The sequence below is a fragment of the Eutrema salsugineum genome, unplaced genomic scaffold, assembly GCF_000478725.1.
Source record: "Eutrema salsugineum unplaced genomic scaffold, Eutsalg1_0 scaffold_9, whole genome shotgun sequence".
Lineage (NCBI taxonomy): Eukaryota > Viridiplantae > Streptophyta > Magnoliopsida > Brassicales > Brassicaceae > Eutrema > Eutrema salsugineum.
Genome location: NW_006256342.1, coordinates 2,975,633 through 2,991,408, shown reverse-complemented (window position 1 = coordinate 2,991,408; position 15,776 = coordinate 2,975,633). Strand labels below are relative to the sequence as shown.

At 34.5% G+C, this 15,776-nt stretch overlaps 4 protein-coding genes across 6 annotated transcripts; 2 read left to right on the top strand and 2 right to left on the bottom strand.

Annotated features, from left to right (window-relative positions):
* Positions 1-125: 125 nt before the first annotated feature.
* Positions 126-1,998, bottom strand: LOC18008322 (RNA polymerase II subunit A C-terminal domain phosphatase SSU72). The gene is made up of 4 exons (XM_024152741.1): positions 1,680-1,998; positions 1,158-1,303; positions 635-753; positions 126-501 (listed from the first exon to the last, which is right to left on the bottom strand). Exons 1-4 carry the CDS (start codon positions 1,892-1,894, stop codon positions 400-402), a joined length of 582 nt encoding a protein of 193 aa, XP_024008509.1. The 5' UTR covers positions 1,895-1,998; the 3' UTR covers positions 126-399.
* A 551-nt stretch (positions 1,999-2,549) lies between these two features.
* LOC18008263 (putative receptor-like protein kinase At4g00960) lies at positions 2,550-5,614 on the top strand. The gene is made up of 5 exons (XM_006390441.2): positions 2,550-2,836; positions 2,911-3,121; positions 4,276-4,513; positions 4,615-4,765; positions 5,056-5,614. The coding sequence occupies exons 1-5, from the start codon at positions 2,630-2,632 to the stop codon at positions 5,461-5,463; spliced, it is 1,215 nt and encodes a 404-aa protein (XP_006390503.1). The 5' UTR covers positions 2,550-2,629; the 3' UTR covers positions 5,464-5,614.
* A 2,214-nt stretch (positions 5,615-7,828) lies between these two features.
* On the top strand, positions 7,829-9,409 carry LOC18008430 (transcription factor BEE 3). 2 transcript variants are annotated; one of them, XM_024153199.1, is made up of 6 exons: positions 7,829-8,269; positions 8,358-8,474; positions 8,592-8,657; positions 8,765-8,833; positions 8,932-9,015; positions 9,142-9,409. In XM_024153199.1, exons 1-6 carry the CDS (start codon positions 7,889-7,891, stop codon positions 9,223-9,225), a joined length of 801 nt encoding a protein of 266 aa, XP_024008967.1. In that variant the 5' UTR covers positions 7,829-7,888; the 3' UTR covers positions 9,226-9,409. The 2 variants fall into 2 exon arrangements, with proteins under 2 accessions (XP_024008967.1, XP_006390502.1); XM_006390440.2 differs by having other exon boundaries at positions 7,889-8,269; positions 8,932-9,009.
* Positions 9,410-12,412: 3,003 nt separating this feature from the next.
* Positions 12,413-15,038, bottom strand: LOC18007956 (proline-rich protein HaeIII subfamily 1). Of its 2 annotated transcripts, XM_006390439.2 has the most exons (7): positions 14,880-15,038; positions 14,651-14,728; positions 14,348-14,386; positions 13,705-14,247; positions 13,520-13,600; positions 12,981-13,169; positions 12,413-12,762 (listed from the first exon to the last, which is right to left on the bottom strand). In XM_006390439.2, exons 1-7 carry the CDS (start codon positions 14,973-14,975, stop codon positions 12,637-12,639), a joined length of 1,152 nt encoding a protein of 383 aa, XP_006390501.1. In that variant the 5' UTR covers positions 14,976-15,038; the 3' UTR covers positions 12,413-12,636. The 2 variants fall into 2 exon arrangements, with proteins under 2 accessions (XP_006390501.1, XP_024007777.1); XM_024152009.1 differs by lacking the exon at positions 12,981-13,169.
* Between the last annotated feature and the right edge of the window lie 738 nt (positions 15,039-15,776).

The following is a 15,776-nucleotide window of genomic DNA, read 5'->3' as shown; positions in this document are numbered from 1 at the left end:
TGGAAACATTGAAATTGACTTGTACATGATTCTAGGGGTTGGGTTAATTCAATTGGTACACGAGTTGCGTTTTACACAAACACGTTAACTTAGATTGCGACATTAAAGATGAAGTAATGCTTGGGTTAAGACAAGTAGTGTCACCTATCTATTATATTACTTTTTCCATTTTAAAATTTAAATAAACAGAAACAGAAACAGTTTTGGTTTGTAGAATCAGCTCAGGAGTCGGGCTCTGTTTCAACTTTCAAGCAAGGAGAAACAAGCAGTGGCATGTGTTTTGGAAAACAAATTCTCAGTTTCTAACAAACAATTTCTTCCCCACTCTCGACCATAAAACCTTAAGCATATCGAAAGAAAGCTCGCGTTGACTGCTTACTGCAACTGATGATGGTATCTTCAGTAAAATGAGATGCTATAGACAAGTTTCCGCCTATGTTGTTTTTCAAAACCTGCGACAATGTCATCGATTGTATCTTCCCATGCTTCATTCCCTTCAATCTAAAACCAAAACAATCGTCGATGTTAGTATTACCCCAGTATATAGTTGTATCAAAAGCTGCTACTACATGAGTGATGACAGTAAAAAAGGTGAACAATAGAAAGAATAGATTTTCTTGATAGGATTATTGACCTCTTGACAGAGTTCCAAGGCAAGTCGGCCACCAATAGCTGCTTCTTCGTGGTTATCTTTAACTTCCAAGTTCATCACAAGTATGGTTTTCATAAGTGGCTGTTCTCTGTTGTTAAGATCTGCAGGTTGGTAATAGTATCCAAGTCGATGAGATGAAGATAGTATGACACACAACAACGTGCAAATTACTTTCACACGGCAAGAAAACTCCCTCAAACCATGACTGCAATCGATTTTCAGCTAATGAATACAGCAAGATAAAAGCAAATTGAGTTACGAGAAATGGAATTTATCCGTTAAATAACTGAGTTTCACACGACTTGTGGATGGTTTACGACTTCAACAATTCATATTTATACATCTAACATAACTAGTTAGAGATAATTTACCAAATGAAAAGATTGTTGGGAAACAGCGCGCATAGAAAAGTTAAAAGTCTCAACATTTCGATCTTCTTCAAATGGAACATCAAGCAACTTTGAAACAAAGTATTTAATAGTAAAATGGGGAGGATTTAGATTACCTTCAAGAACTGAATCGAAAACCTTTTCTTCAAATGTCATTACAACATCAAACACACCATCACCAGCATTATCTTGCCACCTCTGGGGAGCAAGTTTCACAGATAAATTCCTCTTAAGCATCTGTAAGATACCATTCCGCTTGTAACTGAAGAAACAGTTAAGGTATCAAACTTCAAGTTTACAAGACTCCTCACAACACAATGGACAATGTTCTAAGCACAAAAAAACAAGGCATCAAAGGCTGGACTAAACATTTGTTTCTCCGGAATCAATGTCTTGAGAAAATCAGGTTGAAAAGAGGATTAAACCACTGAAATTACGGAATCTGGAGAGCAATATAGCTGTTCCAGTCAAGAAAACGTAGGAAAAACAACGAATATCACAGCATTAGAAGGGAATTGACACTGAAGCAGCGACTAAACAGAAATTAGGTCTTCAAAGCTAAGAACAAATCATGATCAGTAAGCAACAGAACAAAGAGCAATCACAGAAACGCGAGGGGAAAACACAGAAGAGGATACAGTTCGGGATCCTTGCGCCTGAGTTCATCGAACATTTGCTTGTAAGGAGTTCCAAAGTCGTAGACGTTAGGCTCTCTGACAGACGGTCCAGGTAGTTTTACATGAGACCCAGTCCCGTACGAAGCAACGTCGAGACCTTGCCTCTTTAGTAGAGCGTGAGCCTCCATGCTCCGGTTCTGATTCGACGAACAGACCATCGCATACCGGAACCTCATGGCGAAGCCGCCGCGACGAACAATTCTGCGGTTTTTCCCGGCGACTGTGGCGTTAGCAGCCAAAGCGGTTTACAAGTAACCCGATTTTAGCTATCTAATGTGACTGGATTGGATTGGGCCTGGGCCGGGCTTTTTAAACGATCTCAGTTTTTCTTTTTTACTTTTTCTTCGCTTTCCCTTGTGTGTGTGAACTGTGAAATTTTCCATTTTATTTACCTTACAGTCTTACCCATGTCGAGATGGTCCAAGAAGAAAATTCTTACGACAAAGATGTTTTTCATTTTTCTTTTCTGCGACTCTATCATCCAATCGAATAGGTCCCTTCAACCTTGCATTGACTTGACTTTGGGATTTATATGACTACTTGTTAGAATTGACTCCTTGACTTTGTCTATGGACTATGTTCTTATGTTTTGTCTCTTAAGCTGTCTATAATATTTTAGTTAAAAGCAAAAACGTTTGAACAAAGGCCAAAAAAGGAAAAATATGAAAACGGAACTTTAATGTAACGCGTCTAAGTAGTTATGTCTTCATGCTGAGTAAACTATGTTGACCGGCTCAAAGACTTGTTTACGCAGGCACATTAATACGAAGATATAGTATAAGCCACTCCGGTACAACCAAAACAACTCATAAAAACAAACTGGATATTTCAATAATATCTATTCCAAAGACCACACAACCTTTCTCGCAATACTGAGAGTAACATTAAAAATAAAAACCAGCTAACCAGAGATGGTTCGCCGTCTTTACGGTGGCTTCATGGCGTTGCTGAAGATGTGCGGTGGTCAAAACAATTCTGGGGGAGAAGTATCAGCCGAAGACGGCGGAAATGGTGGAGAACGTGGCATCTTCTTCGATCTCCAAGAGCTTGAAACCGCGACTGACTTATTCTCCGAGAAGAATCGGCTCGGACACGGCGGATTTGGCCCTGTCTACAAGGTAAACACTAGTAAGTTCTTTCTTTTTTTGGTTGGAAAAAGCAACGTTTATTCCAATGAATCGACAATATATAGGGACTGATGCCGAGTGGTGAAGAAGTAGCTGTGAAAAAACTAGCGGTGAATTCTAGACAAGGGTCGAGAGAATTCACGAACGAGGTTAAGCTCTTGCTTAGGATTCAACATAAGAACTTGGTTTCGTTGCTGGGTTGTTGCTTTCATGGTCCGGAGAAGATGCTGGTTTACGAGTATCTCCCTAACCGGAGTCTCGATTATTTTCTCTTCGGTTAGTGCAACATTTCTTAGTTTCACTCTTGTTGAGGACAAGAGTGACCTCCTAAGTTTTAATTTTAACTAGATTCTAACTCCGTGCATCCGCAGAGGGAATATTTTTTTATTGTTTAACGAATTTTGTAATATAATTTGTGTTTTTGAGTTTAGATATAATTATTTTTATAAATATATTTTTTAATAAGTGAAAATATTGATTTTTGTGTTTAGATATATTTTTATAGTATTAAAATTAATTATGATTATAAAAATATAATTTTAACCCGTCCGCTAATATTAATTCAAAATGAACTATTATCAAAACATAATTCTAACTTTTCCGTTCATATTACTGTATAATATAAATATTTGTTAAAAGTTTCAGATGTATTAACAGTATTATTTAGCATTATAGTTTTCTAAAATTTAATCAAGGAGTGTATGAAAAATTTAATCAACTACATATTATGTTTTTATTTTGTATGAAAAATATATTTTTGATATACATGTATAATTCAAAATTAGTGATTTTAGTTACCAAAATATTTTTAACCCGATTTTTATATATATTTTTAGTTCTATGAATTTTAAAAAATATTATTTTAATATTTAAATTATACATTTGAATTTTACCTATTATTTTTATTATTAATTTGTAAATAAATCATAATCGTAAATATATTATATAAGCAACATAAATATCATATCATTTACATCATTATAAATATTTTATATTTTAAATATGACTATTATTTTTCATTTTTGAATTATTTTTTTTTTCAAAAATTCTAGATATTTTTGATAAAAAATGTTTAATAGTATATAAAAATTATTTAAATTAAAATCTTTAAATCAAATCTAAATTAATATCTGATTTATTATTTTTAATCAAATCAAATCAAATCTAAATTACCTATATTTAAGGAACTCTAAAAATATTTAAATAAATAACTAATTTTCGAAATTAAATATAAATAATTATTAAAATTATTTTTAAACATTTAAAAAAAATTAGGGGTGTTTGGAAGCAAGTACTAAATGTGGTTCTGTTTTAATATAATAGATTCTCGGAACAAACCACACGGAACTGGACCGAATCGGTTCTCTTCTGTCTAATTCATTCAATTCAGACCGGTATGGTTGAACCATTGATTTCTCTGTAATTTCCAGATAAGATAAATCCCGGTTTACTTGACTGGTACAGTCGATGGCGAATAATTATAGGCGTGGCAAGAGGACTGTTATATCTACACGAAGAAGCTCCGATTCGAATACTCCACAGAGACATCAAAGCCAGCAACATTCTTCTAGATAATGACTTAAACCCGAAAATCTCCGATTTTGGTTTGGCCCGGTTGTTCCCAGGCGATGGCACTCATACAAATACATTTAGAATCTCTGGGACTTAGTGAGTTCACCAATTAATCCATTACAATCTCTAATATCTCGGGGGAAAAAAATGTGAATGTTGTATATGTATTAGTCTAATATATGTGAGTGTTCATGCAGTGGCTACATGGCTCCTGAGTATGCCTTGCATGGGCTTTTATCTGTCAAATCGGATGTTTTCAGCTTTGGAGTCTTGGTTTTGGAGATAGTTAGCGGAAGAAAGAACCAAAATCCTCGACTTGGACCGGAAATGGCCGATCTCTTGAGCTATGTAAGTTTGAACCATACTATTAACCTGTTCTTTCTAACACAATGATCTATACCAATTAATTAACCAATCGATTATGGTTGGTATCAGAACCGTGATTTACTTAATTAATCGGTTATTACTACTCACCAAAACCAACCCGGATCATGCTTTTGTACCAAACCATGCAAATTCAGTCCCCTGCATGTTTCCATAATTGTTCTGCTTAGATGTCAACAAATCTAACATGTGCTCATTTTCCATTGGAACCAAAATCGGTCTGACTCAATAACCATAATCTATATTCGTTACAGGCGTGGAAGATGTACCAAGAAGGCAAAATTCTGGCATTGGTGGATCAATCTCTAGCAGGAGTATACAACCGCGACGAAGCAGCCACATGTTTCATTATAGGGTTGCTCTGTTGCCAGCAAATCACATCAAATAGACCGGACATGAACACGGTTCATCAGATGTTATCCAGCGATTCGTTCGATTTGCCTAGACCGGGTCGTCCTGGACTCCAAGGTCGTAGAGGAGGCGGCTATACAAGTACCGGGACCGGTACAGGAGGTGGTTCAAAAAGTTTTGGAATAACCGGTAGCGAACCAAACAGTTTTAAAAGTAGAAGAAGTACCGGAGGAGCGTCTGGACAGAATAACGTCGTTGAGGAGTACTCGAGGACCTCCATTACCATGTCTTCCTTCGCGGAAGGTAGATGAATTTTAAACATGTAAATGCATCCATTATATTATATGTTCATGGAGACGAAGAGAGGGACTTTTTATATTTTATGTTCATGGATCATATCGTTATATTTGAGTTATTACGAGTGTTTGGAACACATTTTGATATAAATCATATAAATGGATCTTGAAGGTTATTAGATATATACCAGGTTATGTCCGGTTCAATGTACATATGTTAGATTAAATCACCGGTTTGTTTCCTTTAGCTAAACCGTGTGATTATATATATCAACACTTGTACATTCTTTGACAATTTGCATTTCCTCAATATGGTATCAGAGCTCTCTAACGACTAATTAGAGAATCTTTGTTTCCGCCATTGTTACTCATCTCTGAGCTTCGATTCATCGTTATTGATAAGATGATATATCAGACTTACTATAGAAAGAAGAAGAATAATGCGGAAACAGAGCCAAAGGTGGAAAGAAATACACTGAGTCAAAACGAGCTGGAGTTAGTCAACAGAAAGTAAAAGACTCTTATTGACCAAGTTATAGAAAGAGATGAAGTATAAATAGATTCTTTCTTGTTCACTTTCTTCTTATGCGATTTATGAACTTGTAGAACCAGAGCGAGATGAGCTCGGTAAGATCGTTATGAGATCTCGGATCCAATCGTCATGAGATTGTGATCTTACTTGTTTGTAATCGCAGTATATCTTCAATAAAGAACTTCTTCTCTTCTCAATTCTCTTCTTAGCTCGATCATTACTCTATCATTGGTGCGGTGAGCGTGGATCGAACACGCGACCTTAAAGGATGCACAACATGTTGAAGAAGAAAAAAATTTATGTTTTTGAGGTTTATTTTTGTTTAATTAACGTTTTTCTTCAAAAAATAATAATATAGTTTGAATAGCTGAGTCATATATGCGGTGCTGTTTTAGGCAGTATAGCTAAGTAACAGCTTTCTTCAAGTACCATAATTTCAACTTTCAAGTTTCCATCTTACCAAAGAGGAACAGTTGGGCACCAATATTGTTACTGGTGCGCGGTATGACTTTTATATTGTTTTGAAATAAATTCAGTTAATGGCTATAAGAACACAAGTCTAACAGCTTAAACAACAAAACAAAAAAAGTCTAACAACCTATTATTTTTTACCAATTTAAATAAATTTGTTCTTTGAAAACTAAAACTAAGTCTAACGTGTATGTGGTTTCGTTTTATTGGTTTCTATTGGGTGTGTGATGTACCCTTAAATGACATTTAAATGGTTACATCTAATTCTAATGATCTTATAGTTTAGGTAAGTTCGGCTGTCATATGTAAATTACCAAGCCGACGAAAATCGAATCGGTTAAATGATCCTCTCCACAAGTCGATCACTAGCTAGTATGTTATGTAGAGTTTTGTGATATTATATAAAACTTGCCTTCGGTTTTTGTTTTCTTCAATATGATACTTGGTTTTCTTTGTTGAAGTTAGTTTTTGCTTATTAGCCATGTGTTTAAATCAATGCCGACTTCTACTTTGCCTTTGATTTTCTTTAGTCGAGCCATTTTAGGAATAGATTAGGATTTTTTTTTCTTGTAACAAATTAGGATTAAATTTCACTGAAGGTATTATCAAATATAGGATTCGGTTGGCTTTGTTCACAATTAGCTCTGATTTTATTTTAATAAAAGTTTTTGAAAAGGTTAGCTCATTCGGTTAACTCGCGCGCGGTACGTAAATTTAATTAAGAAGTTTTGGCAAACATATGCATTCAAAACAATCACTGCTTCCCTCACATAATCGACATTTCTGGTATATCAGTTTACTAGCTACACGAACTAGTAATGCGCAAAGTCAAAATAACAAGATAGGAACCTAACTCCAAAGCAAAAATCCAGAAGAAAAACGTGTTTGATCAGCCGTGCAAGAGAAGAAACTAACGTAGCTAAACAAAAAGACTTTGGAATTTATATATATTTGACTAAATAATTGTGAACAATACAATATCAGACAAACGTAAGTACGTAACAAATTCAATATTCATTAGTCGTTCATTCGTCACAATAGATTAGGGAAATTAAGAAAGAAAAGAGTGCCAATTGAAATTATCTTTAAGTTATTCCCCTTGAGAAATTGCCTAAAAATAGAGCTCACGGGTCCCACTACCAAACAGTTACCCACTTTCTCTATTTGGATATATATCTCCTGATAAATTAAGAGGGCCCACTCCATTACAAAAATCCCATAACTATCACTTTCATTGGCCCTTCTTTTTATTTATTTTCTCTTGTGTTTTTTTTTAATTTTATTTACGCCCACTTTTATTCCAAATTTTTTAAGACAGAAATAGGAAAAATATTGTCTATATATAAACGGAGTTTACTCGACCGAAAACAGCCACTCTCCATTTCAGAAAAAAAAAAAAGAAGCAAAGTATATTTTTGAGAAAATAGAAACTCAATAATGGCGAATCTTTCTTCTGATTTTCAGACATTCACAATGGATGATCCCATAACTCAACTTGCAGAACTCAACAACACTCTTCATCAATTCCAAGCAATGTTTGCTCCTCCTTTCTCTTCTTCTCTCGACTCTCTTTTCTTTCATCATCAACATCAACAATTCCCAGATCAGTTTCCCGGAAAATCTCCAGATAATAATTTTCATCAGGGGATTTTTCTCCCTTCTAATATTCACGACAACGACGAGTCTTCAAGAGTCGATACCAAAAAGAGAAAAACATTAATGGCGTCTGTATCTACGTCGGAGAATAGTGTCTCTGATCAAACTCTATCTACCTCTTCTGCTCAAGTTTCACTAAATGGAAATATTTTGACAAAAAATGTATTTATATAACCTTGAAACCCTAATTTCATATGACGAAACTCTCACTCTCCACTATTCTAACTCTGTTTTCTAATTGAAATCACAGATTTCTTCAAGGAGAGGGAAGAGGTCTAAGAATAGAGAAGAAGAGAAAGAGAGAGAAGTTGTCCATGTCAGGGCCAAAAGAGGTCAAGCCACTGATAGCCACAGCTTAGCAGAGAGGGTAATAATTAATTATATAATCAAATATATTGATTTTCAAATTGTTAATCTTATATATAAATTGTATAATGAAAATTATGAGTACGTACAAAGATTGAATTTTCATACTATGTTTCAGGTTCGGCGAGGGAAAATAAACGAGAGACTGAGATGCTTGCAAGATATAGTCCCCGGGTGTTATAAGGTGATTCCGTGATTTTGAGAAAATTTAAATCACTTAGTTTGTTTACTGTAGACTTTAGCAATTTATTTTTAGCTTTTTACTGAAAATATATATATTTGGTGATGCAGGCAATGGGAATGGCTACGATGTTGGACGAGATCATTAATTACGTCCAGTCCTTACAAAATCAAGTCGAGGTATAATTATAATGAATATAAATTTATACTAGTGCAGATCATCCCATTAATTTCCATTTGTGTCATTAATTACTAATCCGTTTTGTATGCGGATTCAGTTTTTATCTATGAAGCTTACAGCAGCAAGTTCGTATTATGATTTTAACGCAGAGGCTGATGCTGTTGATTCCATGCAGGTACAGGTCATCAATTCTCATTAAAACTTCTTCAAATAAAAAAAGAGACTTCTTATGTTTCTTAATTGTGTGTTTTGATGTGATTTATTATTCAGTTAGATTGAATTTTATTTGAATATTTAATATATGCAGAAGGCAAAGGCACGTGAGGCAGTAGAGATGGGGCAATGGAGGGATGGGAGTACTGTCTTCCATTCATCATCATGGACCCTTTGACTTTTGTTTTTTCTCTCCCTTTTTTGTTGTCTTTCTAATTTCTCCATTTTTGGATAAAAATACTCAAAGTTCGATTTCAATAATTAAAATGCCAACCAAATGATATGTATACCGTAATGTCCACATTACAAATTTATTGCCTAGAGATTGCAATTCAATTAGATCGGTCAGTGACAAATGCTTTATGGAGATATTTTATGTAACAGTACATAATTTTGGAAATTAATTGGTCATATGAATATTTCAATGTATAGCGTTTTGTAACATAGTTACATAAACACTAACTTGTCGAGGTTAAAACTTTATGTTTTAGTTATCCCTAGACTATAGATTTATTTATTATTCTGAATAAACAAAATCTACATCTTAAAATGTCAAACCAGTGGTTTAGAATGAAAATAATACTCCGCTTAAATAAATATTTTTTAGTTTTCACACAAATTTTTAAAAGGAATAGTTTAAATTTAGTTAGAATTATAAACATAACTAAATTCTAGTTAGATCCGGCCAAAATGATTACAAAATATAATGATTGATTATGAAAGTGTATAAAAAGTTGTAGAAACCTCATCAATCACACTTTTAGACTAATGGTCATGTCCCATACGGAATGTTGCTTCGATATATTAGCTAAGTTAAGAATAATATTATCAGATATAACTAAATACGTTTAATCAGTTGAATACAGTTTGGTAAGGGATAGACTGATATTTTATTGTTTAGTTTGATATAGGCTTTGAATAGAGATGTACTTTTACGAGTCATAATGAAACAGGAATACAAGATAAACGCATGGTGAATGCAGTAGTAATAAAATTCTATACTGTACAAGCTCGATACTACATTTAAGTAAGATGATGCCTTACTTTCATGAAACTATCTAAGAAAAAAGATTTCTTATTAGAGAGGAAGTGATCAAATTACTTTCTAAACCGAAACATGGAACCTAGCTCTTGCATTATTAATTAAATACAAAAATTGAAAAGAAATAAAAAAATTCAACTGGAACGTCCTCCGAAATATAGTCATCAAAACTGTAGTTTTAGGAAAAAGGAATCTTAATGAGCCCCTAAAAATGGGATCAGCAGTTTTGACTGGGGTCAAATAAAGACAAGCAAATATGATATAAACTCTCCAACACCAACTGGATTTAGACCTGAGGGACTTGTAGACGGAAATTGACCAAAATATCCTTCGGTTGTTGCTATCGAAAGAAAGACATAATGATGTGTGTCTCCGAAACGATACACAAAGACAAGGAGAGGTTTTATGCAATTTGTGGAAGATTGTGGATTGTGTGGATTGTGGACTTCGAAGGGACGTGTTTAATCGTGGATCAACAAAGATATTTTTTTCCTATTCATTTTGTAATTATCTAAACATAACTTTTCATTTCATTTCATTGTATGAATAATTGCATGAGTCCCTGTATAGGTTCATACTTCATAGAATCTGATGGATGTTCCCTATTCATCATATGCATGATTGGGAAGAATATTTGTGAAATTCTAGATTTTTTTTTAATAAAATGTGAATTCATACAAAAAACGGAATGCTTCATTACAATGCTTGGTGAAGCAATGTGAATGTTTCGAACCCAAAATAATAATTAAAAAACTCAAAAGAAGCGGGAATGTTTCTAGATATTTTTTCAACATATGGAGGTTTGATAACTACTGTAGTTTGTATTATTATGATCGATGTATAATCCTAATTTAAGATCGAAAATGTATGAGTTGAATTATAGACGATAAAAAGAAAAAGGAAGTTCCTTTAACATTTTTTAAAAAATTTAAGAATATTTGGTAGATATCATGTGTATTTTAGTAAATAATACCTTTAAAAATATCTCTAATTAACATAGATTCCAGTATCCCACTCTTGTCGATTTAGTTTTAACTGAAAAACATCTAACTGTTAAGACGTTGTGACATTAAATAATACTGAGTAGAATCGAATATGCATTGCTTCATGCAGCTTCATGCAGCTTCATGCAGGATGTATATTGTTTTGTTTAATTTATTTAAATTTTCCAGTTGGATAAGTACTCATAAATGGTCAAAACTATAAAGAAAACTCCAAAAAGTGGGAGTGGAGTCCATGGCATGTGTTGCTCATATAATGGTTGTGCCTTAGGGCTTCAAAGATGAATATTGGTAATTTGAGAATTTATTATTCGAAAGTAAAAGATAAATTTGAACATAGAATAAAGAAAAATATATAGAACAGGAAAAGAAAAAGAGAGAATAGATGCAATGCATGCATCCATGAAACTAGCGAGGACAGCTTGAATTGGACCATTACGTGCCTTAAAGAAGATGAAAAATATGTGGGGCTTCCTATTCACCTCCGTCTTATTGCATACATTTATATAAAATTAAATAAATAAAAATATCTATCTAATATTAAATAGTTAATTTGCTTAGTGGTTTATTGCTCTAGTTAGTTATTGAAAATGATCCATGTACATATATATATATATATATATATATATAATTATATAGAAGAACCAAACTTTCTAACTAATATAAAAAACCTGTATATCAGTTTACAGGTTCTTTTTCATAAATAAATCTTAAAACATAGGTTCATTACAATAAGCAAATATACAACTAATAATTCGATATAATGTTGAAGGGGTTAGTTTTGGGAAACAAATAAATATTTGGTACCAAAAGGTATCTATATAAATAAATTTGGTGATCACATCATTTGGTGGCAGAGAACAAAAAATGGGCAAGTTCAAGGATCCAGAAACATTGTGGGAACCACCAACCACTAAATTTTTGGAAGTGGCTCAACTTGAATGTGGAGGAGTTGTTAGCTCCTCGATTCTCTGAAGTCTTTATTCATAACTCTTAACCCACAAAATCTTGAATCCCCATTTTAAGTAATCTTAATTTGTACATTTCTAATCTATTTTGATATATCTACTAGAACAAGTATGATAACAGTTTAACACACACACAGAAAACATGTTTTTTTCTTTAAAAAAAAGATTAGTACATTTAGCGCCATATATAAATCCTTTTGTTTTTAGTGATTTATGTATGCCACTCTTAGACTTTTTCGTTGGAAATTCTCTTTTGAAAATGGTATACATTTTTTTAAAGTATTACACAGAATGTGAAACAAGTCTGAAGAAAACTGTAAACAAGACGTCGAAATAGTGAAAGACAGACAAAAATTGTTACCGAACAGTAAATCAAATTGAGAAACCACATAGATTTTCTTCAGGGAGTTATGACCAAAAAGTATAAGTGATGCCTTGAACTTGAAAAAAAGAAACTAATTACTTTTCTTTTTTACAAATTATCCCAAACTTTTCTGCGACCTTACTACATTCAAAGCCAAAACCTCTCTATTCTAAGTGCTACCACGGAGACCAGAGGATCATAGTATCAATGAAATTCACTGTCGAAGAATTTGTTGAAGCTGAAGGACTTGGTTTCTCTGTTCTGGTGGCAGCAAATTGATCTGCTCTGGTGTTAAGCTCATCACCTGTTGAAGTAATGCCTTCTCCATCTCTGCAGATATCTGCACAAATATGAAGATTAAAATCATTAACAAAAGAAGATAAGCTCATTGCTCTGTGGTCAGCAAAAGTCACTTCCGGTAAAAGACACAACTGCAACTGGCAAACGAATGCTGAGAACGAAATAACTACACAAACCATCGACATGAATATTAATCCTAGAAGCACCAGCGGTTCAATGGCTGTATCTTTAAAGTTGAAATAGGGTAAGGTAGATTACCGGTGCAGGCCGAGGTGGTGGGCCGCCTCCAGGGCCAACTTGGCTTGGTGGAGGAATCGGTCCTAAGCCTGGGAGATGAGTAATGTTTGAGCTCTCCGATTGGCCAGCCATCCAAGAAGGACCTCTGTCTGCAGCCATGGGGCCTCCTAATGGGTTATTGTTGTAGTCTCCACGAAATTGACCTCCTCCCTGAAACAAAAGTCAAGATTACAAGCAGTGAGACCCACCAGCTAAACTAAAACGTGCATATTTTCCATTTAGAACGTTTATTATTTTAAGCAAAAACGTAATCAGAACTTAAAACACGATAACAACAAACGACTATAAGCAGAATCATTCCTGAAGAAAACACTTTCCCACATCTAATTACGATTAATTATGAAATATGTTGGAAAGAATCCTCATTAAATGGTGAAACTACTCACTGAAAGTATGGCACTAGGGATTTAGTACAAGAAATAAAGCAACATAATTGCATACTCAATCAGCAAAACCACCGAATATCGCCTAAAAATATTAGAAAGTAAGAGTATAAATACCTGATATGGTGGCTGGCTAGGCAGATGTGGCTGTCCCTGCGGGAATTGAGGTCCACCAGAAGCAGGGGGTCTGTTCCCTGACTGTAAAATGGTTCAAATAACGAGCTCTAGCCCATCAAAAACATAAATCACATTGAATGAGACCAAAGAAGAACGATAATCGCTACTTAATAACTCAAACTCACATGAAACATAGGTTGAGAATGATGCTGAGAAGGAGCGCCATGATGCTGAAACCCAGTGTTTGGACCAGTCTGGGCTGGTCCAAACTGATGATGGTATGGTCTAGGCTGTTGCTGAGCCAAATGAGAACCTCCACCTGAGTGCATTGGTTGTTGTTGTTGTTGTTGCAACTGAGTCGAGGAGGCTGGCATATCAAGATGATGAAACGGAGGTGGTTGGGATGTCGGATGATGGGGAACCGGAGGAGGCACGCTTTGAACCTGAGAAGATTGTGGATGGGACAGAGAAGTGCCAGCAGGATTCAGATGTCCCTGACGCTGGGGATGCGTGAAAGGTGGCTGTGATGGAGCATTGATGGTTGTAGAAACAGAAGGCGGAGGCATAGGCATCGGTTGTGGCGTCGGGTGTTTTCTAATAGGGGCTTGTGGCTGCATTGCAGGTGCTGGCTCTTGTAATCCGCCTCCGCCTTGAACTGAAGAAATATGAGCTTGAACATTTGGCTTTGGTGGTATAGTTTGCGAGACTTGAGGCTCAACTTTCGGAATCTAGATAAAGAGAGTTGTAAATTTCAGATGCATGGAATGAGACTACTACAGCCAAAATGACTTAAAGAAAATTGTTTGTCAAAAAGATCCAAGCAAATACCACTTGAGGAGGCTGAACCATTCCAAGCATGATTTGTGCCTGGCATTTAACAAATATAGTATCATCATCAATCTCGATATACAAATCTAAAATCTATCTATCAATGGATTTTTTTTGTACATTCGCAGTTGCCCAGGCATAAATCTGGAAACCACACAAAACCCTAATTGTTAATCAACTGCTACTACAACAATACTAATCCCAAATTAGTCCAAACAAAATAAGAGTAAGAAGCTCCGGATCAGAATCTCCCTAGCTTATCAGACAGCACAAAATGCAAATACTAGGGAAGTTGAGAAAAACCTGGAAAAGAGTTTTCGTCAAAGGAGGATTCTGAATCAAAATCTCCCTCGCTTGTTGGTAGTTTTGATCAATCAGCGCCTGCACCATCAGATTCAATCGATATAAAACTGATTTTGGGAAAGAAGTTAAAAAAAAAAAGAAAATCCTCTTTTCAATCCGTAAAGGATTAAAAACCTTCGAGGAAGAGTGTAGCTGATAATCGGGGAGTAGAGAAAAGAGAGAAGTGCACCTTCATTTGAGACATGATATCGTAGAGCTGACTTTTGGTCATTCCGGTGAGATCTGCCGGTAAACCACCGTCACGACCGATTTTATTACCCGCCATTGTCCTCGTCGGTGGTCGCAACCGTGACAAACGGAGTATTCTCGTATCACGGTTCGCCCAGTGCGCAGCGACACAATAGTAAGTGAAACAAACCTGGGCCTCGCTCAATATGCCTCATAAGGTTAGACCCGGCCCATGTATCATTCTCGGCTCAATATTAAAAATCGACTATCAATGTGTATTACTTATAAAAAAAAATTTTATACCATCAATATACCATTATTATTATTATTATTATTATTATTATTATTATTATTATTTTTTTGGCTAAAAACGATTAATTTTTTTCTTGTATAGTTTTACACCTAAACTGGAGTTTTTTTTTAAAGAAAGATGGTGCTTAAATTAGAAGTACATATAAATTTGTTATATACAGTTTTTGGATGTCTATGAAACTATAAGTTCAGACAAATTGATAATTTGACCAAATCTAATATTTTAGATGTATTTACATTCGTATCTATTTGATCTTTAAAACTATGTGAGTCTACATGTATTTTCAACTCTAAATTAACTGCCAGTTAATAGAGTGGTCCATGACACTTTTATACTAGATCAAGTCTCTTCTCATTTTCAGATTGTTTCAATTTCTCGCATTTTATATTATGTTTTTGGTAGATTTTTTTTTTTGGGGGTATAAAAGATACATTCATTAGTACGAATCTAACCAGCATAATATATAAATGCTTACAAATATTGTTGGTAGGTTGTTCTCCTTAATAATTTTAGCACAAATCTAACGCTAGACATGCATAAGACATGTACATTAAGATATGAATTTTATTCAAATGTGCTTTATGT